This window comes from Sebastes umbrosus, chromosome 18 (genome assembly GCF_015220745.1).
Source record: "Sebastes umbrosus isolate fSebUmb1 chromosome 18, fSebUmb1.pri, whole genome shotgun sequence".
Classification (NCBI taxonomy): Eukaryota; Metazoa; Chordata; class Actinopteri; order Perciformes; family Sebastidae; genus Sebastes; species Sebastes umbrosus.
This window is the reverse complement of record NC_051286.1, coordinates 28,527,554-28,552,707: the sequence shown is the minus strand read 5'-3', so window position 1 is coordinate 28,552,707 and position 25,154 is coordinate 28,527,554. Positions and strand designations below refer to the sequence as shown.

The window sequence follows — 25,154 nt, the reverse complement described above, 5'->3', positions numbered from 1 at the left end:
AAATAAATAAAAACAACAAATATCTGTTTAAATATTTAAATATTTGTATTTGTAAGAAAAAAGAACTGTTCAGTTAGTCCATCAGACAGTACACATTGCACTATAGAACACACAAAACAACAACACACATACACTGTCCAAGTATTTGAAAGTGAAATCTTATTCAATAAAAGAAACCAAAGAAATATATTTGAATTATCAACGATGCTACTGTTGTTCAAATTAAATAAATATAAATATAAATAAGAAAAACAACTATACAATTAATCACACCAAACAGAAGAAAAGTTACAAAACTTTACAAACACTGTTAAAGACAGTAGACTGTATAGACAGTATAGAGAGTATAGACAGTATAGACTTACTATACTGTCTATACTCTCTATACAGTCTATACAGTATAGACTGTATAGACTGTATACTCTACATACAGTCTAGACAGTATAGACTGTCTAGACTGTCTATACTGTCTAGACTGTCTATACTGTCTATACTCTACATACAGTCTATACAGTATAGACTGTATATACAGCACTAGAGAACAGGCAGTTTCAGGAAGCTCTACAGACGCACACGTCTGCATTTCCTTGTTGCAAAATGGTTAATTAATTCATCATATGACAGCTTCTGAGTGAGTTCTGCATTGATGCTGTCACATTGATGAATGCAGGGATATTTTAATGAAGTTCTGAAAAACTTCGCTGAGCAGAGGAAACTCAGCGTCATCCCGGTGTTTCGCTTCCCTGCTCCCGACTCCTGTTCCCTTTTGAGTTACCGTCAGGCGCAATGGAACCACCCACAGGATGATGGAGGAGGGTGGCACTATAATTCATTTTATTATTTCAAGCAAATATGTATATCTTTGTATTGCCTATAATGTCCTAATGATGCCCCCTCCGGCGTGGTGGGAGCGTCGGCGCTGAGTGACATTGATCGGGATTGGTCAAGAATGTGATGTTAAGGGTCATTGAGGCTTCCTTTACAGGAACTGAACATGATGAAACCTTTTCACCAGACTCATCACTCTGGTCAGCAGCTGGAGGGAGTGAAAGGAGAAGCTGTGAGCAGCAGGCAGTCTGTAGCCTGAGTCAGTCTGACCCAACCCAGCAGCATATAACCCAGTCTCATACTGGTCAGTGTCTCATACACTCTGGCTCCTCTGGGATGGACTCATGGAAAACCAGTTCTGATATCTGAAGCCTGACAGGTGAGTACAACATGTCTTCATTTCCATTTGATTTTGTCTCAGGAGGTATTTCACTTCGCTGCGCATTTCTTTAACACAAATCAGTCACAATTACAAGTTACCGACGAAGCATATTTTAGTTACGTTTTGAGGAAGTTGACTTTATGACGAGCGTGTGTTATGTCTGTAGGTTAAAGACATCGGGGCCCGTATCAAACTGTACCATGGTACAGGGCTGTTTGACTCTGGACAGGTGATGCTGTTAGGTGTGATGAGCCCTGCACGGAGGCCCACATCAATGAGCTTTCACACCAGCCCAAACAAACCGTAGGCTACTAACCGGGCAAACGGACCTGAGTTTCCTTTTAACCAAATCAAATGGTTTAATGTGTGAAAGCAACCATAGCAACCTGTTTCCCTAGCAACGGGAGTGAATGGAGAGAGAAAATAAGCATAACAAACTGTAATCTGCTCACAGGAGCAGTCGATGATGATTATCTCCTTTAGTTGGTCATATATCACGGCTAGGTAGCCATACAACCCAAAGTTCTACCAAAGTTCAGTATCTCTTTAACTGTGATTAGAAGTTACTGGAGACCCAGAGCTGTATCCAGAGATATCTGTCAGTTTTACTGCTGATGAAAAGAGAAATATAAAGCTGGAGATCCTGCTGCTCTAGAGGTGTATAGGTTGTCATTCTATCATGAAGGTAAGGGCTGAAGTTTGAGCCCGAAGTCACCATGCTCCTTTTTAAAGGCACCCTTGAAAAATAAAAAATGGCTGCAACGGCCCTCAGGGGCCAAATTTGCAGTGCTCTGATATCTATCTCTATACCTTTTCATAACATATAAACCTGCCAAATGTGTTGCTTTATTGAAAATGCACAATTGTTATGGTAAACTGCCCCGCTACCATGCTCAGACCTCAGGTACCGTACCTTCTCAGACCTCAGGTACCGTACCTTCTCAGACCTCAGGTACCGTACCTGCTCAGACCTCAGGTACCGTACCTTCTCAGAACTCAGGTACCGCACCTGCTCAGACCTCAGGTACCGTACCTGCTCAGACCTCAGGTACCGTACCTTCTCAGACCTCAGGTACCGTACCTGCTCAGACCTCAGGTACCGTACCTTCTCAGACCTCAGGTACCGTACCTGCTCAGACCTCAGGTACCAGACCTTCTCAGACCTCAGGTACCGTACCTGCTCAGACCTCAGGTACCGTACCTGCTCAGACCTCAGGTACCGTACCTTCTCAGACCTCAGGTACCGCACCTGCTCAGACCTCAGGTACTGCACCTGCTCAGACCTCAGGTAACGCACCTGCTCAGACCTCAGGTACCGCACCTTCTCAGACCTCAGGTACCGTACCTGCTCAGACCTCAGGTACCGCACCTGCTCAGACCTCAGGTACCGTACCTGCTCAGACCTCAGGTACCGCACCTGCTCAGACCTCAGGTACCGCACCTGCTCAGACCTCAGGTACCGTACCTGCTCAGACCACAGGTACTGTACCTGCTCAGACCTCAGGTACCAGGAGCCTGCTTAGCTCCATGTTGCTGATTGGTTTCTTTCTCAGTACACTAGGTCTGAAACCAGCCAACGGACCACAGTCTGTTTAACGAGCCAGCCTCGTTTCTGCACTTTAACAGCTCTTCAGTTTTCCTCTCCTTTCTTTCTATCTTCCTCCTCCATCCTGTCCTTCTGTTTCCACCACTCATCAACGCTGAGCCCACCCAGGAAATCAAAATCAGTTTGTCTTCCGCAGTAAACTCATGTAATGCAGAACAGGAACAATGACTGTACAGTATGTCAGTGGCCATGTTATAATCTGTGTTATAATCTGTAGCAAAATGTCTAATTCATAACATGGTGTTCCAGAGATGTTTCTCCCTCCCTCGTCTACCAGCTGCACATTTCCTCCATGTTTCACTCATTTTCCTTTTTGTGTCTTGTGACTTGAAAAACAAAATGACACAGGCTTTTATAGATGACACCACACTGACAAAAGGTAATGTTATGGCAGATCCTTGTGCCTGATTTGCTATTATATACCGTATCATGTGAGGAGCTCTTAAAGCTTACTGCTGACCTATCAATAAAGGCTGCAGTGGTAGACCCACTGACACCAGTCTCTAAAGAACTGTACCGGTTGAGAAGCTCTTTAGAGAAGTGTTGGTGCTCTCAGATGGATGGATGGCTCCGTACAGGTAGATAAGGACGTTTAAATACAGCTTTATATGACAGGAATTCTAAGCTGTTTTCTGACTTTCCCTTTCACACACACCTAGATTCTGACAGATTATAGTTGTTTTTATTTTCAGTTATGTTTGTTTAATGCAAACACTTCTTATTTCATTATCTCTGTATTTAATAAGGTCTTATCTTTAATAAGGTTTCATCTTTCATAAGGTCTCATCTTTAATAAGGTCTTATCTTTAGTAAGGTCTTATCTTTAATAAGGTCTTATCTTTAGTAAGGTCTTATCTTTAATAAGGTCTTATCTTTAGTAAGGTCTTATCTTTAGTAAGGTCTTATCTTTAATAAGGTTTTATCTTTAGTAAGGTCTTATCTTTAGTAAGGTTTTATCTTTAATAAGGTTTTATCTTTAGTAAGGTCTTATCTTTAATAAGGTTTTATCTTTAGTAAGGTCTTATCTTTAATAAGGTCTCATCTTTAATAAGGTTTCATCTTTAATAAGGTTTTATCTTTTGTAAGGTCTTATCTTTAGTAAGGTCATTTCTTTAGTAAGGTCTTATCTTTAATAAGGTTTCATCTTTAATAAGGTTTTATCTTTAGTAAGGTCTTATCTTTAGTAAGGTCTTATCTTTAGTAAGGTCTTATCTTTAATAAGGTTTCATCTTTAATAAGGTTTTATCTTTAATAAGGTTTCATCTTCAATAAGGTCTTATCTTTAGTAAGGTCATTTCTTTAGTAAGGTCTTATCTTTAATAAGGTTTCATTTTTAATAAGGTTTTGTCTTTAGTAAGCTCTTATCTTTAATAAGGTTTCATCTTTAATAAGGTTTTATCTTTAGTAAGGTCTTATCTTTAGTAAGGTCTTATCTTTAATAAGGTTTCATCTTTAATAAGGTCTTATCTTTAGTAAGGTCTTATCTTTAGTAAGCTCTTATCTTTAGTAAGGTCTTATCTTTAGTAAGCTCTTATCTTGGGAGGAATCGCAGACATCTTGATGAATAAACGATCATCTTTGTACTCGTCTCATTCAACTGTAGGTTTGATGTGTGTGTGTTTCTCCTCTGCTTCAGACATTAGCTTCCAGCCATGGGGGACTGGTCTTACATGTCCTCACTGCTGGACAAGGTCCAGTCTCACTCCACCGTGATAGGGAAGATCTGGATGAGCGTCCTCTTCCTGTTCAGGATCTTTGTCCTGGGTGCTGCTGCGGACAAAGTCTGGGGGGATGAGGTGTCAGAGTTCTACTGTGACAGCCTGGAACCAGGATGTGAACACGCCTGCTACAACTGGATGTTCCCAATGTCCTACATTCATTACTGGGTCCTGCAGATCATCTTTGTGTCAACACCCACCCTAGTCTACCTGGGCCACGCTGTCCACACAATCCACAAGGACAAGAGGAGGACGGAGAAGCTGTGTGACAGCACCAGTGGAACTGTCTTGAAGAAGCCCAAGTATACTGATGACAGAGGGAAGGTGAAGATAACAGGGGTCCTCTTCTGCACTTACATGACCCAGCTGGTCTTCAAGATCCTCCTGGAGGTGGGATTCACTGTGGCTCAGTTTTACATCTTTGGCCCTGTGATCATGGTGGCCCACTTCCACTGTACTATGTCTCCACCTTGTGCCCGTCACAGTGGCGCCTTGTGTTACATTTCTCGTCCCACAGAGAAAACCATTTTTGTCTTCTTCATGCTCGTAGTTTCAGGCGTTTCAGTGCTCCTCAACATCCTGGAGATCATCTACCTGATCTGTAAAAAGAGCAGAGACACCAGGAAACAGCGTCAGGCTCAGCAGTATATGCTCAGCTCACAGCAAGGCCCGTCCCACCCAGGCTGGGGGGGCATGAGCAAGCAGTATGGAGGCGTCCCAATGCTGCCTCTGCCGACGGCGGCTCTGACAGGCCTCCGCAGCGATGACCAACACATGGAGTCTGTCAGTAAAGAGAAGGACACCTGATACATGAATGACACTCTGTACAGGTGATATATACGATCAACAGCTGGTTCTTGATTGAATTATTAAATGTACTGTGCCTCAGGATGATAACGTTTATAATTTACTGTGTTAAAGTCTCAACTGAATGTGTGAATAAAACACTGTGATGGTCACTGTGTCACACATCTACTGTTCCACTGGTCATTCTTCAGCAAAGGTCATAGAGGTCAGTCTGTTATCATGCGTACCAGAGCTGTAATATGTCCTATTTGTATTGACAATATGAGTCCCATTGTGCTGCAATGAATGTCTACATTTTATAATAGCAACTGATCATAAACCATTAGCTTACTTCTGAACTAATCACTTAAATATATGTTTGAATTATTAGTAAATAATTGAGTGTGCCATTAAACTGTTGGAAGTCATTTTTAAAGCAGCTGCTCTGATGTTGTAAATCAGAGGTGCACACACTTTTTCAGCATGCGAGCTACTTATAAAATGACCAAGTCAAAATGATCTACCTACTATAAAAATGCAAAACATATATTTATTTATAAATATATTGAGTATTCTTTAGATGTACAATATATGTTGGTGTACCTTGCATAACTGCATGAACCCATATTGTACAATATAACTGTACATTTTTTGTCATTACCTTACTCTGATGACTTGCACTGAATGGAATCAGCCAGGGATGCATAGTCCGGACAGTAGCTGCTGATAGCCAGCCTCAAGCACACTTCCAAATGATCATCAGTCAAGGTGGAACGGTATTTGGACTTAATAATCTTCATGTGGGAAAAGGCTGACTCGCATAAATAAGTAGAGCCGAATAATGCAGTCAAGGAGGTAGCACATTTCCTCATGTTGAGGTACTTTTCCTCTGTGAGTAAGTTCCAGAACTGTCCATGAGCTCTGGACTTAAGCTGAATGTCAGCTTGTAGTGTCAAAATCTCATCCTCCACTCCAGATGAATTCAGGTGAAACAGTGTTGTAATTTTTGATGCGAGTGAATCAGCCTCAGCATCTTCCCGAAAAGGGTAGCACATGAATGTAGCGACTGGCTCCAGTAAAACAAAGTCTTGAAAGCGTCTGTCAAACTTTGACAGACAGTTCTCAATCTGCTCTGATAGGCTGACGTCTATTTTTTTTTTTTTTTTTAATGCCATGCGATCTACCCACACTACCTTTGCGATCGACCGGTAGATCGCGATCGATGTATTGGGCACCCCTGTTGTAAATGGTCGTAGCCAAATCCAAGGTCATTGTAGGCCTAAAATAAAGAAATAATAAACAATTCTATACATTACAGAACAGGTCATACACAGGATTTGCACATTGTGCAAATATATATTGTATAATAATTATATAAGTCATGAGTGTAGTACTGAGGTAGAATAGTGACTCCTGGGGATATCTACAGGGGTTATAGTGCACAATCTTGTTTTATTTGACATTATAGTATTGAATTTATTTTTATATTGATATTTTGAATGATGTGGTGATCCTGTGGAGTCTTATTTTAGTAAAAACACACTTGAAATAAATTGGACATTATTCACTAATATCCACCATGGTGGATATTCTCTAGTGACTCACACCTGGTGTCTTGTGTGACCAAGTTTTTAAAAGTTCAATGTATCCGTGTTTTTGCAACGAGTGACTAACAGGGAAGTGCGCAGCAGCCCCTTCTATGTGGCTGTCTGGTTGTACAGCACATTTACTTCACGGTTCCAATGGAGCTAAAAACCCGTTTGACTTCCATCTGAGTGGTGAGACTCTGAGGGGATGCTAATACTGACCTGTGAGTAGGCCGATGGGCATCAACTTTAGAAGGTGATAATATGTCCGGGGGGTCTGTCAGCTTGTTATGGACCTTAAAGTGATCCTGGATCCAGCATTATATGAAATTACATCTGTTGTTATCATGCCCAGCTAAACAGTGTGGTGACCACCATGTGACTGCTCACTGTTGAATTAGTTCCCCTACCGAAATAAATCAATCAATCAATCAAAAGAGTCCCACATGTAGAGTAAGCAGCCATGAGTCAGGCTCTCCTTCTCTTCAGGAGCTCTGAGTTGAAGAGGTTTCTGTGGCTGAATGAGCAGAGTGATGCCACTCAATGAGACTTCTGATGTGCTTGGCTGGCAACACTGGAGCAAACCCATAGATTAGTAGTAGCAGGCCCTATCTTTATACTGAACATGTTCATGAACGCAGACACCAGGGCTAATAGGCCTAGTAGTTATCTGACCGTCTTCTACCCATGGATCATGGATGGATGGCTTCTACCTGAGACAGCAGACAGCAGACAGGCAGGCGGCCTCACGTTGCTCCTGCAGAGGCGCTGTCTGCTGTCTGCTGTCTGTGGCTGCATGTCTGCGGCGGGGTCGTGTCTAGAAGGGAACTCCTAAGCTGCGACTCTTGCGAGTGCTTTTGCATGTTGGGGGTTACCTTCTAGACACCACCGTGCGGCGGCGTGTCAGCCGGAAGCCCGCCCACCATGCAGCCATGGCCGCTGCTGGATGAGAAACAAGTGCGCAGTAACAGCACGGCACGGCACGGCACGGCACGGCACGGCCGAGGGGGCTCTCCACGGGGCTGGACACCGCACAACCTGGACTACCACATATTACTGACCTTCTTTACCAACAAGCATGACGGAGACTAGCATCAACCCGTTCTCCGGGTCGAAGCAGGTAGGAGGCCGGCTGAGGTTCCACCATGCTAACATTAGCTCTGAGGCTACACCATGCTAACATTAGCTCTGAGGTTCAACCATGCTAACATTAGCTCTGAGGCTACACCATGCTAACATTAGCTCTGAGGCTACACCATGCTAACATTAGCTCTGAGGCTACACCATGCTAACATTAGCTCTGAGGTTACACCATGCTAACATTAGCTCTGAGGCTACACCATGCTAACATTAGCTCTGAGGCTACACCATGCTAACATTAGCTCTGGGGCTACACCATGCTAACATTAGCTCTGAGGCTACACCATGCTAACATTAGCTCTGAGGTTACACCATGCTAACATTAGCTCTGAGGTTACACCATGCTAACATTAGCTCTGAGGCTACACCATGCTAACATTAGCTCTGGGGCTACACCATGCTAACATTAGCTCTGAGGTTACACCATGCTAACATTAGCTCTGAGGCTACACCATGCTAACATTAGCTCTGAGGTTACACCATGCTAACATTAGCTCTGAGGTTACACCATGCTAACATTAGCTCTGAGGCTACACCATGCTAACATTAGCTCTGAGGTTACACCATGCTAACATTAGCTCTGAGGTTGCACCATGCTAACATTAGCTCTGGGGCTACACCATGCTAACATTAGCTCTGAGGTTACACCATGCTAACATTAGCTCTGAGGCTACACCATGCTAACATTAGCTCTGAGGTTACACCATGCTAACATTAGCTCTGAGGTTACACCATGCTAACATTAGCTCTGAGGCTACACCATGCTAACATTAGCTCTGAGGCTACACCATGCTAACATTAGCTCTGGGGCTACACCATGCTAACATTAGCTCTGAGGTTACACCATGCTAACATTAGCTTAGTTCCACCATGCTAACATTAGCTTAGCTAAACATGCTAATATTAGCTTAGCTCAACCATGCTAATATGCTAACATTAGCTCTGAGATTCAACCATGCTAACATTAGCTTAACCAGTGTTGTTGCTGCTAGTCTGATGTTCCGTTTGAGGGCAGGAAGTGAACTCAGTGAAGGAATATTGACGAGTTGCACTACTGGTATATCAGACTAGTTAATGTCATTCAGCCTCTGGAAATGAGTTAGCTTAGCATTAAGGGTTAGCTTAGCATTAACGGTATTTAGAAATGCCGGCCAGCTTGTTAATGTTGTCGCAAAGTGACGTTAACGTTAACGTTAGTTAATCAGTGTGATAGTCAGTGACGCACTCAGACAGAGTCACTCTGGTCGGTGTTTAATATTCACTTTAAGTAACTAACGTTACATGTGAAAGCCCCACAACTGTGTGTGTGTGTGTGTGTGTGTGTGTGTGTGTGTGTGTGTGTGTGTAACGTCATTTATGAACTCTGTTCAGGCTAGCGTTGTTTCTATATTTTTTTTATACTTTCCTGTCAGCTTCATTGACTTCATCTTATCTGCCGTCTACGTAACTAACGTTAACTAACGTTAACTAACGTTAGCTATTAGCTAACCTTAACGTCTGAGCCTTTACTGTTCACTTCCACTGTCCACCTGTTCAACCAGTATCTTCGGTTTAAAGCCACATCATGCATTTACTAAACTGCTTCTTTCCTGTTGAGGCCATCATACTATCAGTCATTGCTGCTGTCTGTTGAACTGTTAGTAGCATCACAACAACACAGGGACGCTTAGCTACGGCTCAGTCAGGTATTGAGCTATGAAAGAGCTGTACAGAGTAGTAGTAGTGGTAGTAATAGTAGTTGTAGTAATTGTAGAAGAATGAACCAGTCTGTTTTACTTAATGCAACACATAATGCAGAATGAAATGTGCGTTGTAGTGTTTCTCCTCTGTGGGCTCATGAGGACTGCTCTGTTTTCAGACACACTTGTATGATACATTTTAATATACAAAGTGATCTGCAAGACTGATGTTTACACAATCCACCCGGACCTCCTCCTGTGCTCTCAACTAAATCCATTCACATCGGTGGAACCAGGCGTTGTCATTAAGACTTTATTTCAGATTCTGTTTCTTATAGAATCATGGTTCCAGTGTAAGGAAAGAAATCAGAATGTGTTGAAAGCAGATTTACATACAGCCTTTAACAGTCATTTGTCCCATGACTTGGGCTCAAAGGTGAGCTAAAGAAAGAAATAACATATTCTCTAGCTGATTCTGTAGCAGTAGGACTCAGTGTGGATCTATAAAAACACAGTTTTATTCCATGTTGCAGGAAATGCTCTGTCATGATAGACATGTGAGTAATGTGTAACTGCTGATGTAAATAAACACATTAGCTTTCAGGAAGTAGGATTAAAGATCACGTTTGTTTTTATTAATCTGGAACCAGCTCAAGGTCACAGCTGGTTTTCAGTTTCTGCTTGTGATAACTTGGAGTACTGTCTATTTGCTATGCCCACGAGTCCTTTGGGGTATAAAATGTGCGCATGGCTCAGAAAAGGTTGCTAGATACAGCAACAGCACACATCAGTGGCTCCATGGATGGAACGGTGTGCTTACTGTACTGACTGACCCATGTTTCTCTCTACAGAACAGTAAGATGTTCCACTACAGCAACGACAGCAGCCTTGGTGGACCTCAGCTGACGTCTGTCCCATGCTCCAGTGCCAACCTCTGCTCCTTCACCCCCACTGGGTCCCTGCTGGACAGGAAGGTGGTGGGGGTCCCCTCTGCAGAAGACCTGTTCCGACGCCGTCACTCAGTCAGCCTCCCCGATGCAACGTTCAGCCAGAACCAATTTGTCAACAGCCTTAAGATGGATCCCTCGGTGTTGTTGGGTAGCAGCTGCAGCAACAACAAGGAGAACCATTTCCGAGAGCGCTCCTACTCCGAGCTGGGGGACGGGCTGTGTGTGGGTGGAAGCAGCCAAGTCAACTCGAGTCGCTATAAGACGGAGCTGTGCAGGCCCTTTGAGGAAAACGGCACCTGTAAATACGGCGATAAGTGCCAGTTCGCCCACGGCATGCATGAGCTGCGCAGCCTGAGCCGTCACCCAAAGTACAAGACCGAGCTGTGCCGCACCTTCCACACCATCGGTTTCTGCCCGTATGGCCCTCGATGCCACTTTATCCACAACGCAGAGGAGCGCCGTGGGCCCCCTCCGCTCTCCGCCTTCAACAAGATGGAGCGCCCTCGGCTGCAGCACAGCTTCAGCTTCGCCGGCTTCTCCAGCTCCGATGGCCAGCAGGACAGCCCCACCTCCGTCACACCTCCACCCGTGTTCTCCACCGAAGACTTGACGAAGTGGCAGGCCAGCCCCTTCACTTACTCCAGCCAGGAGCTCGCCAGCCTGTTTGGCCCCAGCTTAGGGCCCCCACCCGTGTCTGAGCCTCAGGGTCCGACCCCACCCTCCCCGACCACTCCCTGCTTTTTCCAGCCTACATCAGAGAGATCCCCCAGCCCCCCAGACTCGCTGTCTGACCAGGAGGGCTACCAGAGCAGCCTGGGCAGTCAGAGCGGCTCTGAGTCCCCCCTCCTGGATGCGTCCCGTCGCCTTCCCATCTTCAGCAGGCTCTCTGTCTCTGATGATTGAGGTGTGAAGAGAGAGAGGGAGATGGAGACCGTTCACTTCCCTAACTCCCTCCTCGTCGTCTGAGCCCTGATTACAGGAGAAGCATTGTTGTAGCCAGCGAGTCCCATCACAAATCCAGATCAAGTATCTTCCAATATTCTGAACAGTTGGTAAACCAGAATCTGATCCACGTACAGGCCCTGCACTTTTGCCATGGTGGGATGAAGGGGAATCCTTGTGTAAAGTAGTTTAATATGTCTTGTTATGGGCAGTAGGAGTAGCTGTGTGTGGTCAGTACAGGGTGTCTCTGTGCCTCAACCTCGACACCTCCTAGAGGCTTGTGTCATCTCTTGTTCAGTAAAGGATCATCAGTAAGAGAAAGTGTAGACAGTAAGATTGTAAAAGTGCCTTGGAGTGTATTCATGTGAAGCCAACAGTAAGCCTAGACCTTCCTTTTCCCTTCTAACCAGGCCCAGCCTCCTGTCCTCTCACCCCTAACCCCAACCCATGGTGAGAGGCTGGATGCCGCTGCTATGTGCCTTGTAATATTCAGCTGGTTGGTCACTTAGCATTGTCGGTTTGCTCACCACAGACTTGTTATTTTAAAACAGCCAACATAAGAGTTTTGAATCCACACGTCTCTGAATGGGATTCAAAATGGGTCATTTCCCCCAGATTAGCAGCAAACCTGTTCTCTCACTTACTCTAGTGGCATTTCAATTTGTCCAGGTTTGGAGACATATCTGTCTCTATCTTAGTACAGTGGAGGTGGGTGAAATCAGCATTAAAGAGTTCCATTTAAATCCATTCAACAGCAGCACTGTGTCACTCTGCATCATCCACACACACTAGTTCTTAAAAGGAGATGACAGCTGTTCACACTGAGGTCGGTGGAGTAACAGCGCAACAGGAACTCTGGATTTAAAATCAGGTTTCTGCCAACTATTTCCCAAGGAAGAAGGAAAGAGAGAAATGCTTTTTAATTTGTTATTGGGTGAACTGACTCTTGTTCCTGCTGTTAATTAATTAATTCATTCATTCATTCATTCATTATTTCGCCTCGTTGATCTTTAGATTTCAAACTGTGCTGCAACGTTTGAGCATCCGATCATTGTCCCCCAGAGATCAGTTCTCTGTCAGCTCACTGAAATCAATGCACTCCTGTTGATTCCACCATGATTATTATTATTATTATTATTATTATTATTATTATTATTATTATTATTGTCTAGTTTATTTCCTAAAGCCTTCTGAGTAAGGGCTTTGGCTGTCACTGCTTATTTATCAAAATGTATTTATTGCTGATCTTAAGCATTTTTATTTCATATTTATCTGGTTAATGAAACAATAGAATATATATTTTCTTTTATGTGAAATTATGATCTTTCGTATTAATTGCCAGATTGTGAAGAGCTGTTTGTTATTTTTTTTCACAGTTAATATATTATACTGCAATGCCACGTGTTGTAACACTTGATTTCTTTTGAAAGTGAATCACAAATGTTCCTCATTAGTATTTATTGTTTGGACTGCAGGTTGAGCCTCTCTGCTGCAGCCTCAGGGTCAAAGTCAGGGTTTCAGTGCATGCTAGAGGAGGGGGGGAGGTGGGGCTGCAGCTGCCATAATCAAGTTCAAATGATGAAAAAAGCTAAATTCAGTTATTGCAAACTAATCAGGTAACTAAGCTAGTAGCATCCAGGTGTTCAGGGTGTGTGCAGGTGGTCTTTATGGAGATGATCCGCTGTGTCTGTCTGCAGCGGCTCACCTCTCCATCTTTCCCCGCTCTATTTTTGCCAGAGCAGCTTGTCACATTCACGGTGAATGTATATGACTGCCCATATTTATTAGCAATTGAAATTACTTTGAAGGCCTTTCAACCATGTTTGGAAATTGCACTAAACTGTTTGGAGAAAATATTTTAGTATTCTTCAGATACAGAAACATTCAGTGGTTTTAGACCTCCATCCTTCAAGTATACCAATGTCACTACAGAGCATCTGCATAAATAATAATGACCGTGACTATTCTATAATATAGATCTAGTGAAGTTCTAACCTGTTTACTCTCCTACCTGCATCTCCAGATGGAAATGCCAAGCACTAACCATAGCTTCCTGTCATCCCTGCTCCAGCTCCTGCTTTCAGTCTCCTCATGTCAGTGTCTTTTACTGGCATTCATTCTCATTTCATCATCAGTCACTGAATCAGTTTAACTGTGTGACTAAAGCATTATTGGGTCTTCTTATGAAAAGCTGGTGGAAGCATGCCTGTTCCTCAGTACCACGCACAGACTTCTAGCACTTTGAGTCATCACAGTGATGTTTGACCACTGTTTTCCATGAAAGTGCCTTTAAATACATTCCAGGTCTCCCACATGTTGTGCCTTCATATTTTTCTATAACGGAGCAGATACAAGCCTGAATGTGTTCCTCTGGGTTATTGACACATGAGAAGCACCTGCTGAATGTATTACTACAGTAATTACTTTGTTCATGGTTTACTTTGTAATTACAGATTGCAGTTAAAACCAATAAAACATGTATTTCTATTGAATGGGTGAGTAACTTTCTATGAATGAATTGGGTGACGCTGCAGTGTTTGCCCTCATCAGAGTCATTAGAGTAAAGAACTTTAGATCCAAAGTTCTGCTGGTTTCATGTTTTGAAATTAAAAGCTAAATAAAGGTGGTGGAGGGAAAGCAGATAGTGTCCTATCATCAGCCCACAGCTTCAGTAGTAGTAGTTAGCCATGTTGAAATACCCCCCCAAGACATGCACGTACCAGCAGGTTTTGTGACATCACAAGTTGGGAGGCCAGTTTTAGTCCGATATGCAACATACACACAGAGCACACTGAGAATGGCCATCTAACCCTAACCGTTGAGCAGATATCAGTGTTCAACTAGTTGTTTGAACTTTTCTGTGGTAAAACCACATCAGACACAACTGATTATTCAAAGCAGTATGTGTCTCAACATGTCGGAGGGGATCTTTAATGAAAGAGAGAAGTAGATGAGTGGAGGCTCAGTGGCTCAGAGAGGTGTCTAATGCTGCTGACTGAGGAGAAAATACACGGCAGGAATATCTGGAACATTGGACATTTATTAGCTGCTGAGTGGGGTACTGTAGACCAAGACAAATCCAACTCTGTTATCCTGTATTTATCAGGGAGCACATGAACATCAGCCTTTGAAAACACTAACCATGAGAAGCCCGGGGCGCTGCATACCTCGTCCCTGCTTGGCTGTAAATAAATATTGGCAAACAATGTGTGGTTTTAAAATGAATGTATAAATGATTCCAGTCAGATGGAATTACAGTCCATAATAGAGCTGTGTAGCATTGTTTCTCCATGACGTCATGCTGAGTGGTGTGGAGAGGAGCAGCAGAATATCACGTCAGTCACAACACATCTGTTTCTCTATTAAGCTCATTGTTGAAGAGTGTTCCCAGGACTACTGTTCTCCCACAGGAAAGGTCACCTCTGCAACTCTTCTAAATATTGGATGAGACAGACGGAGGTTTTGGGGCTAACTTCCTAAACATTGCTAAACATGTAGCCATGATACCGTATCCAGAAGGTTTGTTGGATAGAAACCATGCTTGGACTTCCTCTCACTTTGGGGATCCTAGAACCAGATGTGTAAGTCTGTTTGATTCCATAGTTACATGACTGTGATCAGCACAACATTTTCATCTACAAATTGACTAGCTGTGATGTCACGCACGCACACCGTAGCTCTGAACATGCCTTCCAATACACACCCATTATAAACTCAGAAAAGCCTTAAAACAGCATAAAACTTAAACTGGGATCATTCAAAAACTGTAAAAATTATAAAAAATCGGAATTTAAGTTTAATAGTTGAAATTCTTGTAACCCGTTTAAAGTCTAAATGGTGTCTGTAGCTGAAAGTATGCGGGAGCAGTAGCATTTCAATGTTTAAGAGGATTTGAAGATTTTCTCCATTGAGTTACATTGTAAAAAATAACTGAAAAAAAGCTTAATATTTTAAAAAGTATAAATGGTAGAAAAAATTTGAATGTAAGAACTAATGTCCTTAAAGGGACTATTTGTAACTTTCAGAAATGCTTCTTAACAGCGACACCTGTGGCCGTGAAATCAACGAAAGTCAGCGTCGGGCTCGCGCTTGCTCGCTCTCAATATACCTGAACGAGCATCACTCAAAACAGTGAGGTGACACACGTCAGCTAAAACCACAATATCACTCTATATTTCAGCTGCTTGGCAGTAATGTTAGCTGACCAGACGAAGGTCTCTCCATGAACATGATTTAGATCTGATCCTAGTGTTGGCTTTTCCTGCCTAAGTGCAGGCTGAAGCAGCGGGGCTCTGCAGCGTGTCTCCCTGCTCTCTCCTCCCGCAGCCGGAGAGCAGAGGAGACACCGGCACCCGTCGGTAACGAGAGGGTAACGTTACTAGCTAAGGAGCTCCGTCACTTCACAAGACACGGGAAACCTCTGTTGGTCTGGAGGAGCTGCAGCATTTTTTTTCTGCACAAAAGTCCACTGTGCATTCACTAGATATTCTCATAGCTAAACTAACTCTTCTGCAGTGAGGAGTGAGCGCGCGTTCACGTCTAGAGGTGGAGCGAGCTGAGAACGCGCGCGCTCTCTGAGCGAAGGCAGGCAGGCAGAGTTGGAGAGGCAGCGGCCACACGCGAACGCGCATATGTGACGACCCGCTACATTTATGCGCGTACAAAGTTACAAATAGTCCCTTTAAAGAGCTGTATATTTGAACGAAGAAGAGCGAGAGAGAGAGAGAGAGAGAGAGAAGCTCTGGTTGTAATATGATATCAGCAGTTATTGCTGTTAAAAGTGAGTCATTATTTTATACCACTCATTGGACTTGACCTCGTGACAGCTGCAGATGTGTACACCATGGATGTAGAGAGCACATCCATGGTGTGTGTGCACATCTGGACACAGCAGCCAGCAGTGTACACAGTGTAGTGACGCTGCAGTTTCCCAGCATTCAGTGCGGCATGATGGCGGACGGCAGGGAGAAAGCGCTACAAGACTACAGGAAGAAACTATTGGAACACAAAGAGATAGACGGACGGTTAAAAGAATGTAAGAGACTCTTTAATGGAGACGTCTGTGCTGTAGCAGAAATACATGGAGTTTGTTTGGATTGGATACATAGGAATTGGTAGCCAGCACCAGTTAGCTAGTCAGCTAGCTACTGCTTTGTCACGCAGTTAGCATCTACATAGAAAAACAGTGGAGTAACGCTAGCAGGGATAGCTTAGCTTAGCTTAGCTTAGCGGAGGAGGAGGAGGAGGAGAGAGTTGTAACGTTAGGGCTATGTTAGGTTCTTAACTTGTATAAACCAGTGAGCCTGTGTAGCCGTTACTCTTCTAGACATGTACTATATCTGTTAACCTTCCCGAGAGTTTCCGTGAAGCTCACCTTGTCCAGCTAACGTTATCTTCTATCAGCATGTTCCTTAGACAGTAGCTGGAACAAACGGATTGATCTTTGTCAGTGTTTCTGTGTTTGATAACGAACACTAGAAACCATATTATTCTGATTATTAATAATCCTCCTTCCTGTCTGATCTGCAGTGAGAGAACAGCTGAGAGAACAAACCAAACAGTACGAGAAGTCCGAGAATGACCTGAAGGCTCTGCAGAGTGTTGGCCAGGTAAGAATGGTGTCTGGATCTCATGTAACTGACCTGTGGAGAGGATGCAGCAGCACACTGAAAGTTCCTTTAGTAAATCAACACAATCACAGGCAGTCACCATGAAATGAAGGATTATCTATGGTCACTGTTGTATGAAATAACCCCGGTATCTTTAAAGACATTCAGAGGAAGAAGCGGGGCAGACATTCTTTGGCTTTGTCATAGCAGGTATAGATTTTAAACTGCAAGGCTTTGTTAAAGCTACAATTATTTAATCCCCAACAATGAAGATATGACAATGAAGAGATAATCTGCCAAACATTAGCTCCCATCAGCTGTTGGTCACTATGGTGGGGAGATGTGTGTCCAGCATTACTGACCAAACTACTGTAGATGACAGTGAAATGGTGCTATACTTTCAACATATGCATATAGAAACATGGTAAATTGTTGCTTTTAAGATCCTATTTTTCAACATGTTCATCACACATTTTCTCTGTTATCCAGCCTGGTATAGAGTTGTGGGTCTATGAAATCTACAAGATTTGTGTCCGAGTGTCTGTGGGTGAAAAGAAAGGAGAGGGTTCGGACATGATTAGACAAAGAGGAGGGAGAGGATCAGTGGCTGATTAAATTCTGTCTTTACTAACCACATCTGTACCTCGTTCCCTGCAGATTGTTGGAGAAGTGCTCAAACAGCTGACTGAGGAGAAATGTAAGTTCATTAGCAGATATCTCACATTTACCAGTTGGGGGGGGGGGGGGATTTCATCACCTCCGAGCCTTATGGCTGTACCAGCTACTAACAGGACATACTGTACATACACTAAGTGCCTTTGTTGTCATCAGTAAAAAAAAAAGGATGCAGGACTTGCTCACCAATCCTGGTGACCCAGGCTCATTTTACCATCGCTCCACTTGGTACTATGGTTGGGCCAGCACACGGGCCTCTTCTTGTAGTAACAGCCATACAATGAGCTTATCTAGTTTCATCCATCACGGTCTCGATGAACTATTGCTCTGTGCATTCATCTGCAACACACCACTCATGTTTCCGTATCTTTATTGTGGCATGCCCATATTACACAAGACCCGCCCTCTTGAAGCTCGGCAACCAATGAAAAATGACTGACAACCTGTGACACGTGTCAAACAGTGATTAGCTCAGACATGATGCCAATTAGTTTTTTTGTTTAATTCCAGTCATTGTCAAGGCCACCAACGGGCCCAGATATGTGGTTGGATGCCGCAGACAGGTATGTGCTCAACAAATCGTAATCATATCTATCATCTCTTATTGCTGTCTCGCTAAATGTTATGGGGATTTGATTGGGGCATATTTTGTTCCATCTTCAGGAGACTGATAGACATTTATGTTAAACAAAAAATAATTTATTGCACACTTGCCTGCATATGTTTACGTCGGGGTCCAAAGGTTCTGAAACTGTCATAAGCTGTTCAGAACATTAGGACCACCTGACATAGACAGATAAGGTGAAGGTAATTCATTTGACCTGTTATAAAGGTGAGCTGTATGCACATGAATGGAATACTTCAAAACAATGATTCTAAATGTATTTATCATGAGACATGATGTTCCAAATCTGCCAACACAGTGCAGTGTCACTAATCTTTGATACCCAGTGTTTAGATCGTGAATGCTAATCTCTGATATTTTTCCTCCCAGTTGGACAAGTCCCAGCTGAAGCCAGGCACCAGAGTGGCTTTGGACATGACTACACTCACTATAATGAGGTAGGCTGGAGAGAATCATCACTTAGAAGTGGTTCAACAACATCACAGGCTAATAAGGAGCTAACTGCTACGCCCCTCAGGCTATGAGAAAGATGGGTTTGATAAAGAGTAAATCATGTAGACAGCTGGTGATGGGTGTGAGCTCAGCATGCGTTTCCTGTTGTTTCTAAGGTACCTGCCCAGAGAGGTGGACCCTCTGGTCTACAACATGTCCCATGAGGACCCTGGCAGCGTCTCCTACTCTGAGATCGGAGGCTTGTCTGAGCAGATCCGGGAGCTGAGAGAGGTACAACAAATCAGCAATTAAATCACACAAGACACCTCAGTTTAGGCTTTTTATTTTTAATTGGTGATAAATGTGTTGTAGGCACACAGAGGCTCCCGTATGTGTTTCATCAGATCCCATTCTTATGATTGGGTCTGTATTAGGCGGGAAAGGCATTAAGACCAGATGATGCATTTTGATTTGATTTTCTGTCCGTTGAGTCTCAAACAATTCTGCTTTTTTTTGGTGGCAGGTGATTGAGCTGCCTCTGACCAACCCTGAGCTCTTCCAGAGAGTGGGCATCATCCCCCCTAAAGGCTGCCTGCTCTACGGGCCCCCAGGTCAGTACTTCAGGGTCTATCCATTGTTCCAAAAATACACCCTCTCAGTGTCTTATGCAGAATGATATCATGGGACCTTCCCGTCTCGTTGCCTTGAATGCCTTCGTTGGTTGGGTTGGTTAAGTTTAGGCATCAGGAATGACATTAGTTAGGTTTAGGGTAGCAGAGTAGGGCGGGTCACACCTTCGCCATGGTAGGAAAATAATCAGTCCACTGGGGAGGTCCAATGACATCATTTTACATAATAATTAGCCACGTGCTTCTGTTGGGGATAACCGGCTGTCGGGACATTTTTCAGACTATTGGGGTTTGGGACTAACAATAGCATGGCACAAGTAGTTCAGCGGGAATACACCAGCCTTTATAAGGAGTACAGAACCATATTTGAACCAGTATTTGTTTCTGACACACTAACACACGTTAATCTTGTTTTATTTGTGTAAAGTTCATATTATGTGTTTTAATTTTATGATCCAGATATCATCTTAGAAGTGTTGTGTAGTTGGGTCAGTGGTTCTTGACCTGTATCTGGTTGTGATGAGAGATTCCTTCTGTGACAGGCACTGGGAAGACTCTTCTTGCCAGAGCAGTGGCCAGTCAGCTGGACTGTAACTTCCTCAAGGTGAGTGTCAGCACCGATGAGGACGCACTGTCACCCTGCAGTCAGTCAGTCAGCTGATGTGTCTCTGTGTGTGTGTGTGTGTGTGGACAGGTGGTGTCCAGCTCCATCGTGGACAAGTACATAGGTGAGAGCGCCAGGCTGATCAGAGAGATGTTCAACTATGCCAGAGACCACCAGCCCTGCATCATCTTTATGGATGAGATCGATGCCATCGGTGAGTGATGCTGAGGATTTCTCTCCTGGGGCTTTAGCATGTTCGCTGCGCTTTATTGTTTTTATTCATCTCATTTACTCAGCATGAACTGTTGTAAGGCTTTTATTGTGAAGCAGCTGAAGCTTAAGTGTAGCCTTTGCTACTGCCAATACCTCGTACAAATGGAGCTATTGTATGTAAAGATATGTACACTTTGAATCCCCTCAAAGCCCCAGGATCCACTTAGAACCCATTACTAAAATATACCATAGAATAATATAAATAGAGGGAAATAAAAACTGAATAGATACTGAAAAGGGTATTGTATTAACGCTCTGAATATACACTGTTTTTCATCACGTCGGTACAGGGGTTGAGATTGTCCACTCGTTAGCACTGCCTCCCTCCTCACTCTATGTCCTCTGTCCTCATGTCCTCTGTCCTGTTCTGCTGTTGTCCCCTGCAGGCGGCCGCCGTTTCTCTGAGGGAACTTCTGCTGACAGAGAGATCCAGAGGACTTTGATGGAGGTAACTGAGTCATTTTTCTAATTCTCAGCCAATAGAAGTGTCTACTTGTTTTGCTAAGGGTTTTCCTCACAGCCATGTGACTCATGTACCAGGTGTAATATTTCTAGGCAGTAACATCAGCACAAACTGCTCACCTTTGACACCTTCATCTAGTCCCATTAGCTCTCAGACCCCTGGATGATTAGATAGACTATTACATAGACTATTAGATAGACTAGATGATTAGATAGACTATTACATAGACTAGATGATTAAATGCTGTGTGTGTGTGTGTGTGTGTGTGTGTGTGTGTGTGTGTGTGTGTGTGTGTGTGTGTGTGTGTGTGTGTGTGTGTGTGTGTGTGTGTGTGTGTGTGTGTGTGTGTGTGTGTGTGTGTGTGTGTGTGTGTGTCCCCTACCAGCTGCTGAACCAGATGGACGGCTTTGACACACTGCACAGAGTCAAGATGATCATGGCCACCAACAGACCGGACACTCTGGACCCAGCCCTGCTGCGGCCCGGCAGACTGGACCGAAAGATCCGTAAGATCTCTATTCCTGTCCATCACCTGTGTGTCATGTCCTCTGTGATCACACTCAGAAACACTCATGTCCTCTTCTGTCCGTCACCTGTGTGTCAGCTCTCTGTGATCACACTCAGAGACACTCATGTCCTCTTCTGTCCATCACCTGTGTGTCTTGTCCTCTGTGATCACACTCAGAGACACTCATGTCCTCTTCTGTCTATCATCTGTTTGTCCGCTCTCTGTGATCACACTCGGAAACACTCATGTCCTCTTCTGTCCATCAGACATCGAACTGCCCAATGAACAGGCTCGTCTGGACATCCTCAAAATCCACTCCAGTCCCATCACCAAGCACGGAGAGATAGGTTAGTGAGCCTCCTCTTCACATCACATCGTTCTGATGGGCTCCTGTATGCACAACAAAGACTGCATGTGATTATCATAAAGTGGGCATGTCTGTAAAGGGGAGACTCGTGGGTACCCATAGAACCCATTTACATTCACATATCTGGAGGTCAGAGGTCAAGGGACCCCTTTGGAAATGGCCATGACAGTTTTTCCTCGCTAACATTTAGCGTAACTTGGTAGCTAAGTAATAGATATTATTATTATATTATAATAATAATAGACATTATCAGGACTAACCGTGAGATGGTGAAGGTTAGACATTATTCCTACAGACAGACAGACAGACAGACGGACGCTGCAGCAGTACAGCTCCTGTGATTCTCTTTGGTTCTTTTCAGATTATGAAGCCATTGTGAAGCTGTCAGACGGTTTCAACGGAGCTGATCTGAGAAACGTGTGCACAGAAGCAGGTCGGTTACTTGTCATCATCGGTATCATCATTAGCTTCATGTCCTCGGTTCGTGTTGCTCATGTGTGTGTGTTTGTGTGTGTGTGTGTTTGTTTGCAGGTCTGTTTGCCATCCGTGCCGACCGTGAGTACGTCACTCAGGAAGACTTCATGAAAGCTGTGAGGAAGGTGGCCGATTCAAAGAAGCTGGAGTCCAAGCTGGACTACAAGCCTGTATAAACCCTCTGTGTCATAGTCCTAGTCCTTTTCTCCTATTTTTCATTACATTTTCATGGATTTGCTGTGTTCCATACTTCAAGGTCAACAGTTTGTTTATGTGTGTGGGAAGCGACATTAGAAAAAGTACATGGTCTTCACTTGTTAGTCTGACCTGCCTTTTTTAAACTGTGGATCTAAAAGGCTGATCATTCTGACATCCCACTAAACACTCAATAAAATAACTGTGTACTGAATATATATACCATTACATGGAAACGTCTGCGTCTTTCTTTCCTCTCATGACCTTTAAGACATTCAGCATCTCAGTGACTGCAGGGTGGAAGTTTGCTGCTGACCTTGGAGAGTAGATTTCTTCAGTATGACAGTAATCCAGTGCTAGTGGTCTGTACATCCATGGGTACACTGCAGACAGGAGGGCTGTGCATTGACAACAATCTGGCAATACCATACATATCCCGATACAGGGGTAACCATTCAATATATTGCGCTACTGTAAGCAAGGTGATGTATTGCGATTTTTTTATGAATCTAATTTTAGGAAAACTGGTATATAAACACACCATATGTATAAAATATGAGTAAAAAATATAGTCACTATGTGAAATGTCTCCTATGGGGACTAACATCATCACACATGAATACAGTTGGGCTCATTGGATCCACAAGAGTCTCAGCTTTACCGTGATACCCAATTTATGAAATTCAAGACTGTTTAGGGACCCCAGGATGCAGAAATATTCAGATACACCATTTTAGAATAGGAGACAATAACACATTTATACTGCATGGGATTATCATAAAGTGGGCATGTCTGTAAAGGGGAGACTCGTGGGTACCCATAGAACCCAATTACATTCACATATCTGGAGGTCAAGGGATTAGAGGTGGAATGGTACAGTAAATTCACAGGTCAGTATGTACCTCAGTTTTGGGGTCACAGTTCGGTATGTTTTCGGTACAAGAGGGAAAAAAAACTAGCCAAATTAATATTTTAAAAATGTTGACATTGTAAAGTGGCTCATCGGCTATAATAATAATTCTTACTGTAACAGTTAAGGCACTCAAATAGGCTACTGTACTGACATATTGCCAATAAAAGATAAATAAAAATAGTATCCCAGATGTGTGTAATGTAAATGTAATGCTCGATCATCACCGCCACGGCAAGCGCGTTCAACAAAATCTCAAAGCTTTGCCGTCTCGCATCATCTCGTGGACCAACATCGTCGGTGCTCGGGTCTAATTAAATTCAAATACTACACTAAAATATAGAGTATCTGTAATCCTTCAAACAGCCACCCAGATCACGGAGCCCTGATCTTCTCACTCATAGAAACAGTAACACATAATGTCAAATCAAACAAGTCTTTTAATATACATATTCCTTCCAGTTCATCGTGAAGTCACCTTCATTAACAGAATCCAGTTGATTGTCTGTGGTCAATAAATACTGCTCTGGTCCTGTCAGAGGTCAAACCATAAATACATTCACAGAATGGAATAAACATAACTAATGTGAACACTCTAGTTATCTACATCCTTCTTTTCTTGCTCTGTGATCTCAAACTGATCTGCTGTCAGGTCAACTTTAAATGAGTCTCTGGTCACAACAACGCATTATCTAGCCCATAATATACCATCAATCACTTCTATGAACCATAGCACATTAAATAGTACATGTGTGTCTGAGAGTGTAACCATGGAAGTGTTTAACTGTAACCATAGAAACACAGGTTACAGTATCTGTGGACTGATTCTGGAGGACCGGTTCTATCGTGTGTTTCTCTGCAGTTGGTCCATTATGAGTCAGTGCTGAAGCTCATACAGTATATCATAATAATAATCATCATCATTTTATTTGTAGAGCACTTTTCAAGCCCAAAGCACAAAGTGCTTTCCAAGGAAATTCACATCATAGACAGCAGAATACAATGAAACATAAATAATGAAATAAAAAACAATAGAAACAAGCATATATCATCATGTACACTATCTGCAGTGTACATGAGAGCAGCTACATTCATGCTGAACACTAATGATACATGCTGATAGTACTGTTTAAATTACACTTATAATGAAAGGTCAACAGCAAACTAACACATAAAATAACAGACTGAACATCTGTCATCGCCACGGCAACACCGCTCCTGTATCCCAAATTCCAAATATTTCATATAAAGACATATTTCTCTTTGTGGCCTTATGAAGTCACTGTTTACCTGCTGTTGGACGTCACTTCCTCTTAGTATAAAGTACACAATATATACAGTATAAAGTACACAATGTATACTGTATACAGTATGTACTTTATACTGTATACAGTATGTACTTTATACTGTATACATTGTGTACTTTATACTGTATATATTGTGTACTTTATACTACTTTATAGTACATACTGTATACAGTATAAAGTACACGCTATATACAGTATAAAGTACACACTGTATACAGTATAAAGTACACACTGTATACAGTGTCGACCTTTGATTTCCCTTCATTGTGCTCTGATGATGATAATGGTGGTTGGTTGGTTGGTTGGTTGGTTGGGTGGTTGGGTGGTTGAATGGTTGGGTGGTTGGGTGGTTGGTTGGTTGGTGGGTTGGTTTGTTGGTCGGTGGTTGGGTGATTGGTTGGTTGGGTGGTTGGGTGGGTGGTTAGGTGGTTGGTTGGTTGGGTGGTTGGTTGGTTGGTTGGTTGGT

The 25,154-nt window shown here is 43.2% G+C and overlaps 3 protein-coding genes across 3 annotated transcripts; all 3 read left to right on the top strand.

Annotated features, from left to right (window-relative positions):
* Positions 1 to 1,006: 1,006 nt before the first annotated feature.
* Positions 1,007 to 5,748, top strand: LOC119476775 (gap junction Cx32.2 protein-like). Its single transcript, XM_037750316.1, has 2 exons — positions 1,007 to 1,207; positions 4,453 to 5,748. Exon 2 carries the CDS (start codon positions 4,469 to 4,471, stop codon positions 5,339 to 5,341), a length of 873 nt encoding a protein of 290 aa, XP_037606244.1. The 5' UTR covers positions 1,007 to 1,207; positions 4,453 to 4,468; the 3' UTR covers positions 5,342 to 5,748.
* A 1,906-nt stretch (positions 5,749 to 7,654) lies between these two features.
* On the top strand, positions 7,655 to 14,109 carry zfp36l1b (zinc finger protein 36, C3H type-like 1b). Its single transcript, XM_037750311.1, has 2 exons — positions 7,655 to 8,026; positions 10,577 to 14,109. Exons 1-2 carry the CDS (start codon positions 7,985 to 7,987, stop codon positions 11,576 to 11,578), a joined length of 1,044 nt encoding a protein of 347 aa, XP_037606239.1. The 5' UTR covers positions 7,655 to 7,984; the 3' UTR covers positions 11,579 to 14,109.
* Positions 14,110 to 16,380: 2,271 nt separating this feature from the next.
* psmc6 (proteasome 26S subunit, ATPase 6) lies at positions 16,381 to 22,701 on the top strand. The gene is made up of 14 exons (XM_037750309.1): positions 16,381 to 16,652; positions 17,147 to 17,226; positions 17,884 to 17,923; positions 18,412 to 18,464; positions 18,896 to 18,963; positions 19,135 to 19,249; positions 19,482 to 19,569; positions 20,130 to 20,191; positions 20,282 to 20,405; positions 20,851 to 20,912; positions 21,313 to 21,433; positions 21,702 to 21,782; positions 22,164 to 22,235; positions 22,334 to 22,701. Exons 1-14 carry the CDS (start codon positions 16,565 to 16,567, stop codon positions 22,450 to 22,452), a joined length of 1,173 nt encoding a protein of 390 aa, XP_037606237.1. The 5' UTR covers positions 16,381 to 16,564; the 3' UTR covers positions 22,453 to 22,701.
* The last annotated feature ends 2,453 nt before the right edge of the window (positions 22,702 to 25,154 follow it).

What these genes read in the sequence shown, in the direction of transcription:
- psmc6 (XM_037750309.1), top strand. Translation starts at nt 16,565, where the DNA reads ATGATGGCGGACGGCAGGGAGAAAGCGCTACAAGACTACAGGAAGAAA. An exon ending in ACTACACTCACTATAATGAG is followed by an intron (nt 18,964 to 19,134) that starts GTAGGCTGGAGA and finishes GTTGTTTCTAAG; the next exon opens with GTACCTGCCCAGAGAGGTGG. An exon ending in GGATGAGATCGATGCCATCG is followed by an intron (nt 20,406 to 20,850) that starts GTGAGTGATGCT and finishes TGTCCCCTGCAG; the next exon opens with GCGGCCGCCGTTTCTCTGAG.
- zfp36l1b (XM_037750311.1), top strand. Translation starts at nt 7,985, where the DNA reads ATGACGGAGACTAGCATCAACCCGTTCTCCGGGTCGAAGCAG. An exon ending in CGTTCTCCGGGTCGAAGCAG is followed by an intron (nt 8,027 to 10,576) that starts GTAGGAGGCCGG and finishes TTCTCTCTACAG; the next exon opens with AACAGTAAGATGTTCCACTA.
- LOC119476775 (XM_037750316.1), top strand. Translation starts at nt 4,469, where the DNA reads ATGGGGGACTGGTCTTACATGTCCTCACTGCTGGACAAGGTCCAGTCT.